The 13270-nt window shown below is 40.3% G+C and overlaps 1 protein-coding gene across 1 annotated transcript; it reads right to left on the bottom strand.

The window, feature by feature from the left end:
* Positions 1-9088: 9088 nt before the first annotated feature.
* Positions 9089-11953, bottom strand: LOC106577645 (claudin-15). The gene is made up of 5 exons (XM_014155947.3): positions 11513-11953; positions 10784-10948; positions 10580-10661; positions 10319-10426; positions 9089-10211 (listed from the first exon to the last, which is right to left on the bottom strand). The coding sequence occupies exons 1-5, from the start codon at positions 11727-11729 to the stop codon at positions 10115-10117; spliced, it is 669 nt and encodes a 222-aa protein (XP_014011422.1). The 5' UTR covers positions 11730-11953; the 3' UTR covers positions 9089-10114.
* Between the last annotated feature and the right edge of the window lie 1317 nt (positions 11954-13270).

The following is a 13270-nucleotide window of genomic DNA, read 5'->3' as shown; positions in this document are numbered from 1 at the left end:
AACATACACAGCCTCAGAGCCATCTGCTCAACAAACCCGAACTCGAGAACGAATATTTTTGGGGGCTGCAGTTCGCGAACGATATTGTGCTCATCACCCTCACGGCAGTCACGCAATACATTCCGCCAAGAGTCGTTCACAATCTAGTCCGGTTGCGGCCATAACTAGACCTCGTTTCAAATGTATCATTCAATAAAAAATCTTTATTGTATGCCTAGAAATCAACAAATGTACATTGTTTAAAGCACACGTTTAAAAGTCTCAGTCACAAATTACAGCTCCATAAGCCCCCTTATGGCAGGGGCTCCTAAACATTTTCTGTCGGGCCCCCCTTCCAGCATTCGGGAACATCACGTACCCCCCTGCGCGCGCAACGTCTATTTCTATGGGCACAAGCACTATTCATAACACAAACTGTTCACACTCCTCTTGTTGGTGGAGAGAACTTTGCTGGTTTAAAGCTTATTTCCTGCAATTCTTCACATTTTGTCATGGGGTGCAAATAAAATGTTGCAATTTTAAAGCGAATTTTCTTGCAATTCTATACATTGTGCCATGCCTAATGTGTATTCATGTAATATATGAGTAGCTAAAAAAATGAAATAAAAATGGGCAAGTTCATCTGGACATTTCTGACAAGTTACAAATAGCTCTCTAAGCTATGCAATGACTAACATGACATGAAGAGCTGATGATGCACTACCCAGTTATGAAATTGCTCCTTGAGATGTGAACGAGAGAGCAAAATTACCGTATTAAGATGGCAACTCTGGTGCCAGGATAATGCTGTGCATTCTACTATTACGACTTTCGAGAGTACGTTTAAAGACGCCCCCTGTAGGGGGTCCTGCGTGCTCTGGTCATAAATGAAAGAAATGAGTCGAAAGATTCGTTCTTTGGACTGAACGAGTCGAATATATCCGAGTCAGTAATAAGAGCCGAATTCCATTACTAATTTATGTGCGGTGAGTGGCCACTGGCCAGTCCTAGCAGCACACATCCTTGTTGCCTACAAACGTGGGGCGGTCTCATTGGTTGAACTATTTTAGCTCGTACACGAAACTCCCATGTCCTTGTATGGTACAGAATGCCGTCACTGCACAGGCAGGGATGCCATACAGTGGAATTTACCAGAAATAATCACAGAAGGAATATCATTGATAGGCCTACCCTATGTCTAATTTTCTGTGGTAATAAGAAACATATGTTTGACGATGTTCATTCCTTATTAGATACAAAAAAAATGGAATTTGAGTATTTAAAATGAATTTTATTGGTTGGAATTATAAAAAACCTCAATAACCTAACAACGTCACGTGGCTAAACTTTGTAGCGCATAAGCTAGCAAGCTCAACCATGCTAGCTTACTTGAATTGACTCACCAGCTAAGGTAATTTAGTAGTTCTAGCAATGACAAACCAAATGCCGATCGCTAGGTTTTTCAAAAAAAGATGTCTGGAGGAAAAGGAGTGTGTGCCAGAAAATAACATGAGAATAGCAAATGAAAACCTACAGGAGGGTAGCTCTCCTGGAACAGGGTTGGACAGCCCTGGACTAGACTATATCATGGTGCAACACAATCTCACACTCAATTCATGCAAATATGTACAAAAAGTATTTCAGCAGACACGGTGACATCTACTGTAGATGGCTAACAATATTAGTTATTTCTTGTGTAGGTTGCAATTTTCCCTATCATGAGATACTCTACCTCAGGCGAGCAAAACCTCAAGACTTCCTTAGATATCATGCACCAGCTGTTGTTTACAAATATACATAGACCGTCACCCCTTGTCTTGCCAGAGACTACTGTTCTATCCTGCCGATGCAGTGTATAACCCACCAGCTGTATGTTATTCAAGTTTTTAATGTCCCGTTGGTAGGATATACGTGCTTGTAGTTCGTCCACTTATTATCGAGCGATTGTACGTTGGCCAATAGTACCGATGGTGAAGGCAGATTAGCCACTCGTTGCCTGATCCTCACAAGGCACCCCGATCTCCTTCTGCAAATTCTCTGTCTCTTTCTCCTGCGACTGACGGGGATGAGGGCCTGTTCAGGTGTCTGTAGTAAATCACTCTCGTCCGTCTCATTAAAGAAAAATTATTCGTCCAGTTCAAGTTGAGTTATCGCTGTTCTGATGTCCAGAAGCTCTTTTCGGTCATAAGAGACGGTAGCAGCAACATTATTTCAAAATAAGTTACAATGCGAAAAAAGAAACCAAAATAGCACGGTTGTTTAAGAGCCAATAGAACGGCAGACATCCACTCTGGCGTCATCTTACATCTAGGTCTACTGTAAAGAAAACAGAATGTTTGAGTAATTGTTACAGGAGTTTTCAATCTACAGCATTCATGCTGTAAAACACATTTATGTCAAGGCTATTATGCTGTGCATTATACAGTGTTTTACTTTTTAATTACAGCATTTTTTTGTGTGTAAATGTAGCCTACATTATTGACCCAGCATTTTTTTTTGTGTAGGTCAATCTACTTACTATCTATCCTTCATAGTAAAAAAGTTGATCTATTCTATTGGTCAGTTTGTCGAAAGAAATAGCGTATTCCAAAACAGACTCTGGGGCAGTTGTGAGACCATAAATCCAAAATTAATACAACCAGTAGACCTAGGCTACATCATTTTTTTTTAATGATGCAACAGATCAGAACGTTGAGAACGTTAAAATGTTGAATAACTATTTCTTAAAGTTATAAGCGCAGCAATTCACACAAGGCAGTAGGCTAATGATTGTTTCATTATGCAATTAGCAGAGAACTTTTGTCAAAGTGACAGATTAAAATATTGTTAGAAATTTAGAAAGAGGGGAAATCTAAAGATGCAAAAACTCTGGGTTGCTAGTATGACTAGGATTGTATAACCTTTGGCTACTGGACAGTGAAAGCAAGTTGAAAACCAATAGAACAGGCTACTGGTTTTAATGGCATATAAGTCTTTATAAAATAATTGCCTCCACAAATATGGTCAGATTTTACCAGGCTACTTTGAAGCAAGGTAAAACATGCCTCATTATGTAGTAAAACGTTCAGGTTTAAACAGTTCAGTAGGCTATATGTTTTCAAAATGTTTATTTATTTATTTCACCTTTATTTAACCAGGTAGGCTAGTTGAGAACAAGTTCTTATTTACGACTACGACCTGGCCAAGATAAAGCAAAGAATTGCGACACAAACAACAACACAGAGTTACACATGGAATAAACAAACATACAGTCAATAATACAATAGAATAAAGTCTATATACAGTGTGTGCAAACGAGGTAGGATAAGGGAGGTAAGGCAATAAATAGGCCATAGAGGCAAAATAATTACAATATAGCAATTAAACACTGGGGGTGATAGATGTGTAGAAGATGAATGTGCAAGTAGAGATACTGGGGTGCAAAGGAGCAAAAACAAATAACAGTATGGGGATGAGGTAGTTGGATGGGTTATTTACAGATGGGATATGTACAGGTGCAGTGATCTGTGAGCTGCTCTGACAGCTGGTGCTTAAAGTTAGTGAGGGAGATATGAGTCTCCACCTTCAGTGATTTTTTCAGTTTGTTCCAGTCATTGGCAGCAGGGAACTGGAAGGAAAGGCGGCCAAAGGAGGAATTGGCTTTGGGGGTGACCAGTGAAATATACCTGCTGGAGCGCGTGCTATGGGTGGGTGCTGCTATGGTGACCAGTAAGCTGAGATAAGGCGGGGCTTTACCTAGCAAAGACTTATAGATGACCTGGAGCCAGTGGGTTTGGCGACAAATATGAAGCGAGGGCCAGCCAACGAGAGCATACAGGTCGTAGTGGTGGGTAGTATATGGGGCTTTGGTGACAAAACTAATGGCACTGTGATAGACTTAATCCAATTTGCTGAGTAGAGTGTTGGAGTCTATTTTGTAAATGACATCGCCGAAGTCAAGGATCAGTAGGATAGTCAGTTTTACGAGGGTATGTTTGGCAGCATGAGTGAAGGATGCTTTGTTGCGGAATAGGAAGCCGATTCTAGATTTAATTTTGGATTGGAGATGCTTAATGTGAGTCTAAGTCAGAACCGTCCAGAGTAGTGATGCTGGACTGGCGGGCAGGTGCAGGCTGCGATCGGTTGAAGAGCATGCATTTAGTTTTACTTGCATTTAAGAGCAGTTGGAGGCCATGGAAGGAGAGTTGTATGGCATTGAAGCTCGTCTGGAGATTAGTTAACACAGTGTCCAAAGAAGGGCCAGAAGTATACATGTCGTCTGTGTAGAGGTGGAACAGAGAATCACCAGCAGCAAGAGCGACATCATTGATGTATACAGAGAAGAGAGTCGGCCTGAGAATTGAACCCTGTGGCACCCCCATAGAGACTGCCAGAGGTCCGGACAACGCCCTCCAATTTGACACACTGAACTCTATCGGAGAAGTAGTTGGTGAACCAGGCGAGGCAGTCATTTGAGAAACCAAGGCTGTTGCGTCTACCAATAAGAATGTGGTGATTGACAGAGTCGAAGCCTTGGTCAGGTCGATGAATACTACTGCACAGTATTGTCTCTTATCGATGGTGGTTATGATATCGTTTAGGACCTTGAGCGTGGCTGAGGTGCACCCATGACCAGTTCGGAAACCAGATTGAGAAGGTACGGTGGGATTCGAAATGGTCAGTGATCTGTTTGTTAACTTGGCTTTCGAAGAGGCAGGGTAGGATAGAATATAGGTCTGTAGCAGTTTGGGTCTAGAGTGTCTCCCCCTTTGAAGAGGGGGATGACCGTGGCAGCTTTCCAATCTTTGGGGATCTCAGACAATGTGAAAGAGGTTGAACAGGCTAGTAATAGGGGTTGCAACAATTTTGGCGGATAATTTTAGAACGAGAGGGTCTAGATTGTCTACCCTGGCTGATTTGTAGGGGTCAAGATTTTGCAGCTCTTTCAGAACATCAGCTATCTGGATTTGGGTGAAGGAGAATTGGGGGAGGCTTGGGCAAGTTGCTGTGGGGGGTGCAGGGCTGTTGATCGGGGTAGGGGTAGCCAGGTGGAAAGCATGGCCAGCCGTAGAGAAATGCTTATTGAAATTCTCAATTATCGTGGATTTATTGGTTGTGACAGTGTTTCCTAGCCTCAGTGCAGTGGGCAGCTGGGAGGAGGTGCTCTTATTTTCCATGGACTTTACAGTGTCCCAGAACTTTTGGGACTTTGTGCTACAGGATGCAAATTTCTGTTTGAAAAAACTAGCCTTTGCTTTCCTAACTGCCTGTGTATATTGGTTCCTAACTTCCCTGAAAAGTTGCATATCGCGGGGGCTATTTGATGCTAATGTTGTATGCCAAAGGATGTTTTTGTGCTGGTCAAGGGCAGTCAGGTCTGGAGTGAACCAAGGGCTATATCTGTTCCTGGTTCTACATTTTTTGAATGGGGCATGCTTATTTAAGATGGAGAGCAAAGCACTTTTAATGAATAACCAGGCATCCTCTACTGACGGAATGAGGTCAATATCCTTCCAGGATACCTGGGCCAGGTCGATGAGAAAGGCCTGCTCGCTGAAGTGTTTTAGGGAGCGTTTGACAGTGATGGTGGTCGTTTGACCGCAGACCCATTACTGATGCAGGCAATGAGGCAGTGATTGCTGAGATCCTGGTTGAAGACAGCAGAGATGTATTTGGAGGGCAGGTTGGTTAGGATGATATCTATGAGGGTGCCCGTGTTTACGGATTTGGGGTTGTACCTGGTAGGTTCATTGATAATTTGTGTGAGATTGAGGGCATCAAGCTTAGATTGTAGAATGGCCGAGGTGTTAAGCATGTCTCAATTTAGGTCACCTAACAGCACGTGCTCTGCAGATAGATGGGGGGCAATCAATTCACATATGGTGTCCAGGGCACAGCTGGGGCAGAAGGTGGTCTATAGCAAGCGGCAACAGTGAGAGACGTGTTTCTGGAAAGGGGGATTTTTAAAAGTAGAAGCTCAAATTGTTTGGGCACAGACCTGGATAGTAAGACAGAACTCTGCAGGCTATCTCCGTAGTAGATTGCAACTCCGCCCCCTTTGGCAGTTATATCTTGTCGGAAAATGTTATAGTTAGGGATGGAAATTTCAGGGTTTTTGGTGGTCTTCTTAAGCCAGGATTCAGACACGGCTAGGACATCCGGGTTGGCAGAGTGTGCTAAAGCAGTGAATAAAAATGCATACTGCCTCCAGCTCAAAGAGGTGTTACGCGCTGATGAAGTGTGCCTTCCGTTGCCTATGCATTTGCATTTGCATTCAATAATTGTCCGTCTCACAGTTCAGCTATCTGAGCTTTGAGCACTAAATGGATAAGGGCATGGCATGCATAGGCCTTTAGGCTTAAAGCCAATTTATGCTTGATCTGGAAATGTGGTCGGAGGCACATGTGACGCAATTGTGGAGCCCCCGGAGGCATGCAGAGGCCAAATCCTTACCGATGCGCCTCTCAAAATCTTTAACAATGCGGAGGGCTCTGTATAGCTCCACATTGACTTGATTGGTTGATGGTAAGTGGGGGCGGGAGGTCTCGTATATACACTAACTCACTTCCTTGACAAATTCCTTCACAATAGTGCTGCTCTGCTAAGCGCAAGAAGTATGAAAGCCCTGACTTCTGAGGCTACATCGCAGTAAATGCTGTAAGGCCACTTCAGAGGTTGGATTGACCATGCAGAGCCTTTAATAGCCCCACCACACAAAACCTTCACAACCTTTTCTCAACTTTATTAAGGTAATATCAAAAGTAAGTCAAGCCATTGTTTATAGGGAAAATACGAGCAGGATTGTTTCATTCAGAATGAAACAAACAGGTTTTGCGTAGGCTATTTAAAGAACTGATTTAGATTCATAAATAGGCCTACAATAATAATGATATATAATAATAATAATAATAATAATGATAAAACAAAATATAAATACCCCCAAAAAATCTGCATATGTGGAAATCCTAAAAACGCTTCTGCTCAACTATACAAATTTGATTATAGATGCATGCAACACATCACCATTTTTGTAAATGTACCATCCAGCACTTCCAACTCAAAATCCCTTCTTGCAGCTATGCTTATTAGTGAGCTGGACACAGTCAATAAACTGTGTTATAATTTCTACACAGTTTGGATTTAGTAATTTAAAAGTATATTGAACCCCCCCCAATTGTTACAAAAAAAAATAAAATAAAAAAATAATAATAATAATATATATATATATATATATATATATATATATATATATATATATATATATACAATAGCGGCCAACAAGTGCACCGCATATGTGGGAACTCCTTCAAGACTGTTGGAAAAGCATTCCAGCTGAAGCTGGTTGAGAGAGTGCCAAGAGTGTGCAAAGCTGTCATCAAGGCAAAGGGTGGCTGCTTTGAAGAATTTGCTTAATAGTTTTTTTGTTACTACATGAATTCATATGTGTTATTTCATAGTTGTGATGTCTTCACTATTATTCTACATTGTAGAAAATAGTAAAAATAAAGAAACCCTTAAATGAGTAGTTGTGCCCAAACTTTTGACTGGTACTGTGTATGTCTAAAATACTCAAACCACCAGCAGGCCAAGTTGGCTGTATGTTTGACACCCCTATACAGTACAGTATAAAACTCTCTCAATAGATATTGTTTAGGGAGCGGTCGAAACGTACGTAATTGTTACCAGAAGGAAAATGTGGGAGGGTCATGCGTTTTCAATTTCAGTCAGGGGGAGGGGGGTTTTGTAGTTTTTAAATTTAGTCCAGGGGAGGGGCATGCAATGTGTAATAGATGAAATGGCATATTTCTCAGTGTTTGAGAATTAGTTGCTTAATATAGTATCTCGATGTGTGCCCGATTATGCCCCTCATCCCTGATTCTCTGCTTGGTGTGCAATTATCAAGTGCTCCTAGTGTAGTGTCAATAAAATGATCCATAGCCTATACTCCTCAAACTCAAGTCTGGACCTCGAAGCCAGTTCCACTGCATTGTTCTCCTCCTAAACAGGCACTGATTTAGACCTGGGACACCAGGTGTGTGCAATTAATTATCAGGTAAAACAGAAAACCAGCGGGCTCCGGATCTCGTAGTGTAAGGGTTGAGTACTACCCTTGGCCTATACTACCGGCTATAAGAAGAGCATGCTTGGAGAAGCACAGGGAAAAGTTATGTTTCTAAGAAAATATACTTCCTTCCCAAGTTTTTGTGCTGCTGGGATGGTGTATATTAAACTACACTGCAATGGATAGGCATTCTGAATTATGAGCCCTGGCTTGCCCTGCTCTTGCTGATGTAAACCCTGTTGTGCTGCCTAACCAATGACTGTGCTGTGTATGGTGGCACTTCAGGAGGCGAGTCAAAGGCTTCTTCAGAAAATACATTTTTATTTGTAAAAAAAATGCAATATCTGTGCAAGCGACTAGGCCTACTGATGTTCAGTTTGAGAGGTAGAGCACTTAGATTAGGATGACTGGAGGTAATCTTGCTACTGCTATAATAGATTTTAATAAAATCAATATGTTTTGTTTCCTATTCAAGAAAAAAAAAGAGGTACCTGTTTGACAGATGAAATTATAGTCTAGATTTTTGTAAACCAATTCCTTCAGTCACCATGTACTCCTTAAATATCTGTGTCATTGAAGAGCTTGGTGTGTTAACACCAGGGCTCGAATTGAGGGGGTATGCGAGGGTATTGTGGCTTTTGTTAAAGAAAATGGCTAAAAGCATAGGACCTGATTTATATAAAGCGATCTACATATAACAACGCTTTAGACCGCAAAGCTTTATGCTAGAAACAACCTGTAAAATGCAAGGGGAAGACGTGACTCTGATGCACATGGGATATCTTTGGTTTGTCTCTGTGACAATGAGGCTGTGCTACAACGTTCTATACCTGAGGAGACAAAAAAATGACTTTGCTTGGGTCGGAATGTGTGATTCTGTCGCTATCAATTGACGTTCGACAGGCTTAAACAACATACTAATTCTAAATCAGTCAGGAGCAAGCCAGGTAGCCTAAGAAGGAACAACAATTTATTATTTAGGCTATATTATTATTATTTCAAGGCTATAGCCTGCCTGTACATTTTGCATTTAGGCTGTATACAAAAAAATGATTCCTTACTATTGAATAATAAAACAAAATGCCTTTATTCCACAGTGCAGTCATTTTACAGTACCTTTTGAATTCACTTTAAGAAACATGAGTTTGGCCAGTCTTTGGTTTGAGGATCATGCAGTGAGCTATGCATGCCTAGTTTGTTAATTTAAAATACTGTAGCAGATGCTCTTGTATTCCCATGCCCTAATCACAGACAACACAAATCAATTTTGTAACAACAATGTCATGGGCTAAAATATAATAAATAAGAAAATTATAATTTCCCAAATGAAAAAAAGTTACAAGTGCATATCGCTTTTTCTTGAATTCATGAATGATCACTTACTTCAGTTGTAACTGGTTATGTTGCACTACATTTCTACAATTGATAGACAACTTGTTACACTGTAACTATCATCTTTTTTAACAATAGAATGAATAGAAATGCAAATGTCTCCGGTGCTGCACCATGCGTTCATTCGTTGTCATGCTCTGTCGTGCTATTAAAAAAGATTCTGCTTGTCTCCAGTCATGTAGAATTGCATGAAATGCATTTATAAAAGGCATATTTTTCTCAGACCGAAAATAAGAGATTCATGCAGTGTTTTTATTATAATGTATATCTTTTCACCCCTACCATTGTCTGCGGTGGTCTGCGAATCCACAACCTTCTGGCTAGTTTGCCATGCAATACTTTTAAAACGAAGAACAGTTTCTAAAACGACATATCTAAGGCTCTGGTTTATCCTAGTATTGACGGTAAATGGTAGGCATGTTCTCTGCTATCCACTTTATGTTTGAATTATTATTGTGGGTATAGGGGAGTGTCACTTTTTTTTGCATTCAGGGAGGGTTGGGTAATAATACATTTTACTGAAGGGAGGGACATTTAATTTTCATTTAAGGGAAGTCCAGTTTTTCTCCATGTATCCCTCATTATAAATAACGTACATTCCCTTACACCTCCTCAGTAGCTGTGCATGTAATAGTGTCTGGTAGGTTTTACACATGGTGAATGAAGGTGATCCACCGGGTCCAGTGTTGTTCCCTCTCTTTCTCAGACATAGGCGTGCTGGCCGTAGGAAGTGGCAGCCTGACTCTGTGATGGTGCAACTCCAGAGTACACTCTGCCCCTGGGCTGGTATGGGTAAGGTCTGAGAAAGGGAAAGAAGAGAGGAAGAATGGGTGAGGACACACATAGATGTGGATAAGGAAGGATACAGACACACACATACATATACACAGTATCCACTGAACTCACTGTTTCTCAGACGTGCCCAGTTTACAGGCACATGTCAAACATGACCCTCCAGTGAGAGCAAGAACAGCTGAGCACCAGCCAATGTAGAGGCCCTCTCCAATTTCATACCTGCAACACACAGTATGTTCTACAGTTAATCATGTTCATAAACAGGCTTTGGAAGCGAGACTGCTCTTCTGTCTAAAATACAACAGAGGGCAGCAGTGTGCTACTAGCCTCATTACTTCAGTTGGAATAGGCCATCAGTCTCCTCACACTTACTTTATCCCGGGATAGAATGGGTTAAAAAAGTCCTGGGTGATGTTGAAAGCATACCAAGACACTGAGATCATTGTGCACAGGCCTGAGAGAGAAATTGAGAGAGAGCGGGAGAAAGAGAGAGAAGTTAATTGTGCACAAATTGAGATTTGGCAGTTGTAACACATAGAAGCAGTAATTCTAGTAAACTTGAGCATGCCCAGTTACCTTGAAGAATGAAAAGCACGCCACCAACGCCAACTATTCTACCCTTTCGAACCATGTCCTTTCCGGCCGCTTTAGAACACTGTACCCCGACCAGGGTGGCGATGAGCCCGATAGATCCAAAAATGACCGCTGCAATCATCAATGCTCGAGACGCCTGGATGTATCCTGCTTAAAAATTAAAGACAAATTGTACAATCAAGATTAATAGGGCTATTACATGTTCTTTTATATACTGTAATAATAAATACAATGATCATCAAATTGGTTTCACATGTGATTTGTACAGAATCATATTGAGTAATGCACATTTTAATAGCCACGTGAAACTAATAATTACGATAAATATTTAAGGATATGATGTATTGAAGTGGAACAGCCTTCTGTTTTGTTGAGTAGGGAAGGAAAATTGGCACAATCAAATACCAGAACTGTGTAGTATAGAATCAATTATTTGGCAGATTTTTTTTATCTTAACCAATTACATCTTGATTCAACCTAAATTGATTGAATATTTATGTCGTTCTTGCATAATCATATGTTTAACCACAAATGAAAAAGGTCAAAGTATTGCCTATGGGACTTTACATATTTGTTTAACTACAACAAAATAATATCAAACATCACAGGCAATAAATACATTTACTCTTCAAACATTATTGCTTAATTTCTCTATTGCAATTGTTCTATTTTTTTATTGACAAAGATTCCTATTATCTTGGGTGCACTTGCCGTTCAGGGCCAGTAGAGAGGGGAACTCGCGGCAGTTGTGGACACCAGTTGAGTCCGTGGCACAGGACATCCATAGGTTCTCATAGATGGTGGAGGTTATGATGACGTTCCCGTCATCCGTTGAAACCTTCCAGTAACGGTTTGGTATAGCTATCCCCACCATCACCCATCCAATGAACCCAAGCAGCAAGCAAACAACCTCCAGTATAGGATCCATTTCGAGTTTTTCAAGTAACTGGTGTACATAAAAACAGAGAAGGAGAAAGAAAAGAGAAAGAGGATATCCTATCGTTAGCTTGTATCCTCTTCGATTTTATTCGATTCCCTTCTTTTTGTTTATGATATTTGTGCTTAAAAAATATATAAGCATATAGCTCCACAGGCTGAAATTCTGTTGAGTGTATGCTCCTCTTCTTGGTCACGATTGTGTCAGGTTGTCAATGAGCAACAGACATCAGACATGCTCAGTGATTTATCGTTGCCTACCTGTGTTCTCTCCCACCCCCTCACAAACACACACACACACACACACACACACACACACACACACACACACACACACACACACACACACACACACTTGTTTTTGCAACACCATGGGGAGACATGTCTGGGAAGTGCCTGACAGGGACAGCACTTTCTCAAACGGTCTAGGGACATGATCCAAACTGATACACATTTCTTGTGCTTCTGCAATCTTAGAAATTGCTTGAAATATCAAGATGTTGTCATATTAACCACACCTGACATTTCACATCCTGCTGAGTACTTGTCAGATAATCCACCCTAATGAGGACCAGTTATGTCTTTACTATTTGCATTACAAAGTGTGACATCACTGTGGCACTGCAGGGGACCAAGCTTCTGGTGCGTCTTTGCATTGCGTTTAATGGTTTACACCATTCTAATGTTTTTAAACCCATATGGGATAGTGGCCTAGAGTTGTGGAGAATGGTTATACAGGATTTATATTCTGTAATCCTCAATCTGCCTCAGAAGTGAGTCTTCCCTAAAGACAGGTACCACAGCTACCATTGTGCAGTTCCTTACTGGCAGTTTGGATAACAAGGTCGCTGGGTCAAATCTACTGGAATTAAATCTGTAGGATTCCAATATGTCAACACATCCTATTAGAGGTCGACCGATTCTGATTTTTCAACGCCGATATCGATACCGATTATTGGAGGACCAAAAAAAGCCCATAACGATTTTTATTTATTTTAGCTTTAAAAAAAAAACATATATATATACATATATACATATATATAAACACATAGATATATATATATATATATACATATATATAAACACATATATATATATGTATATATACATATATACACATACACATATATATATACATATATATATATATATATATATATATATATATATATATATATATATATATATATATATATATATATATATATATATTTATTTATTTATTTATTTGTAATAATGACAATTAGAACAATACTGAATGAACACTTATTTTAACTTAATATAATACATCAATAAAACCTAGTTTGAACCTAGTTTACAATCCATGGTGGCAGCAACAGTCCTGAACCTGGCTTAAAGTCCATGGTGGCAGCAACAGTAGTGAACCTAGTTTACAGTCTGTCCTAGCCCTATTCCTTTTCTTCACCTTCCAGAGGCACAACCATCAATTATTGGGCTAAATAATTAGTATCCACTTCCTAACAGTGCATTTATTGTTCAGGCAAATGCTGAAGGAAACACATAAGTAAGAGT

Source organism: Salmo salar, chromosome 18, assembly GCF_965601325.2.
Source record: "Salmo salar chromosome 18, fSalSal1, whole genome shotgun sequence".
Classification (NCBI taxonomy): Eukaryota; Metazoa; Chordata; class Actinopteri; order Salmoniformes; family Salmonidae; genus Salmo; species Salmo salar.
This window is presented reverse-complemented; position numbering and strand designations above follow the sequence as displayed.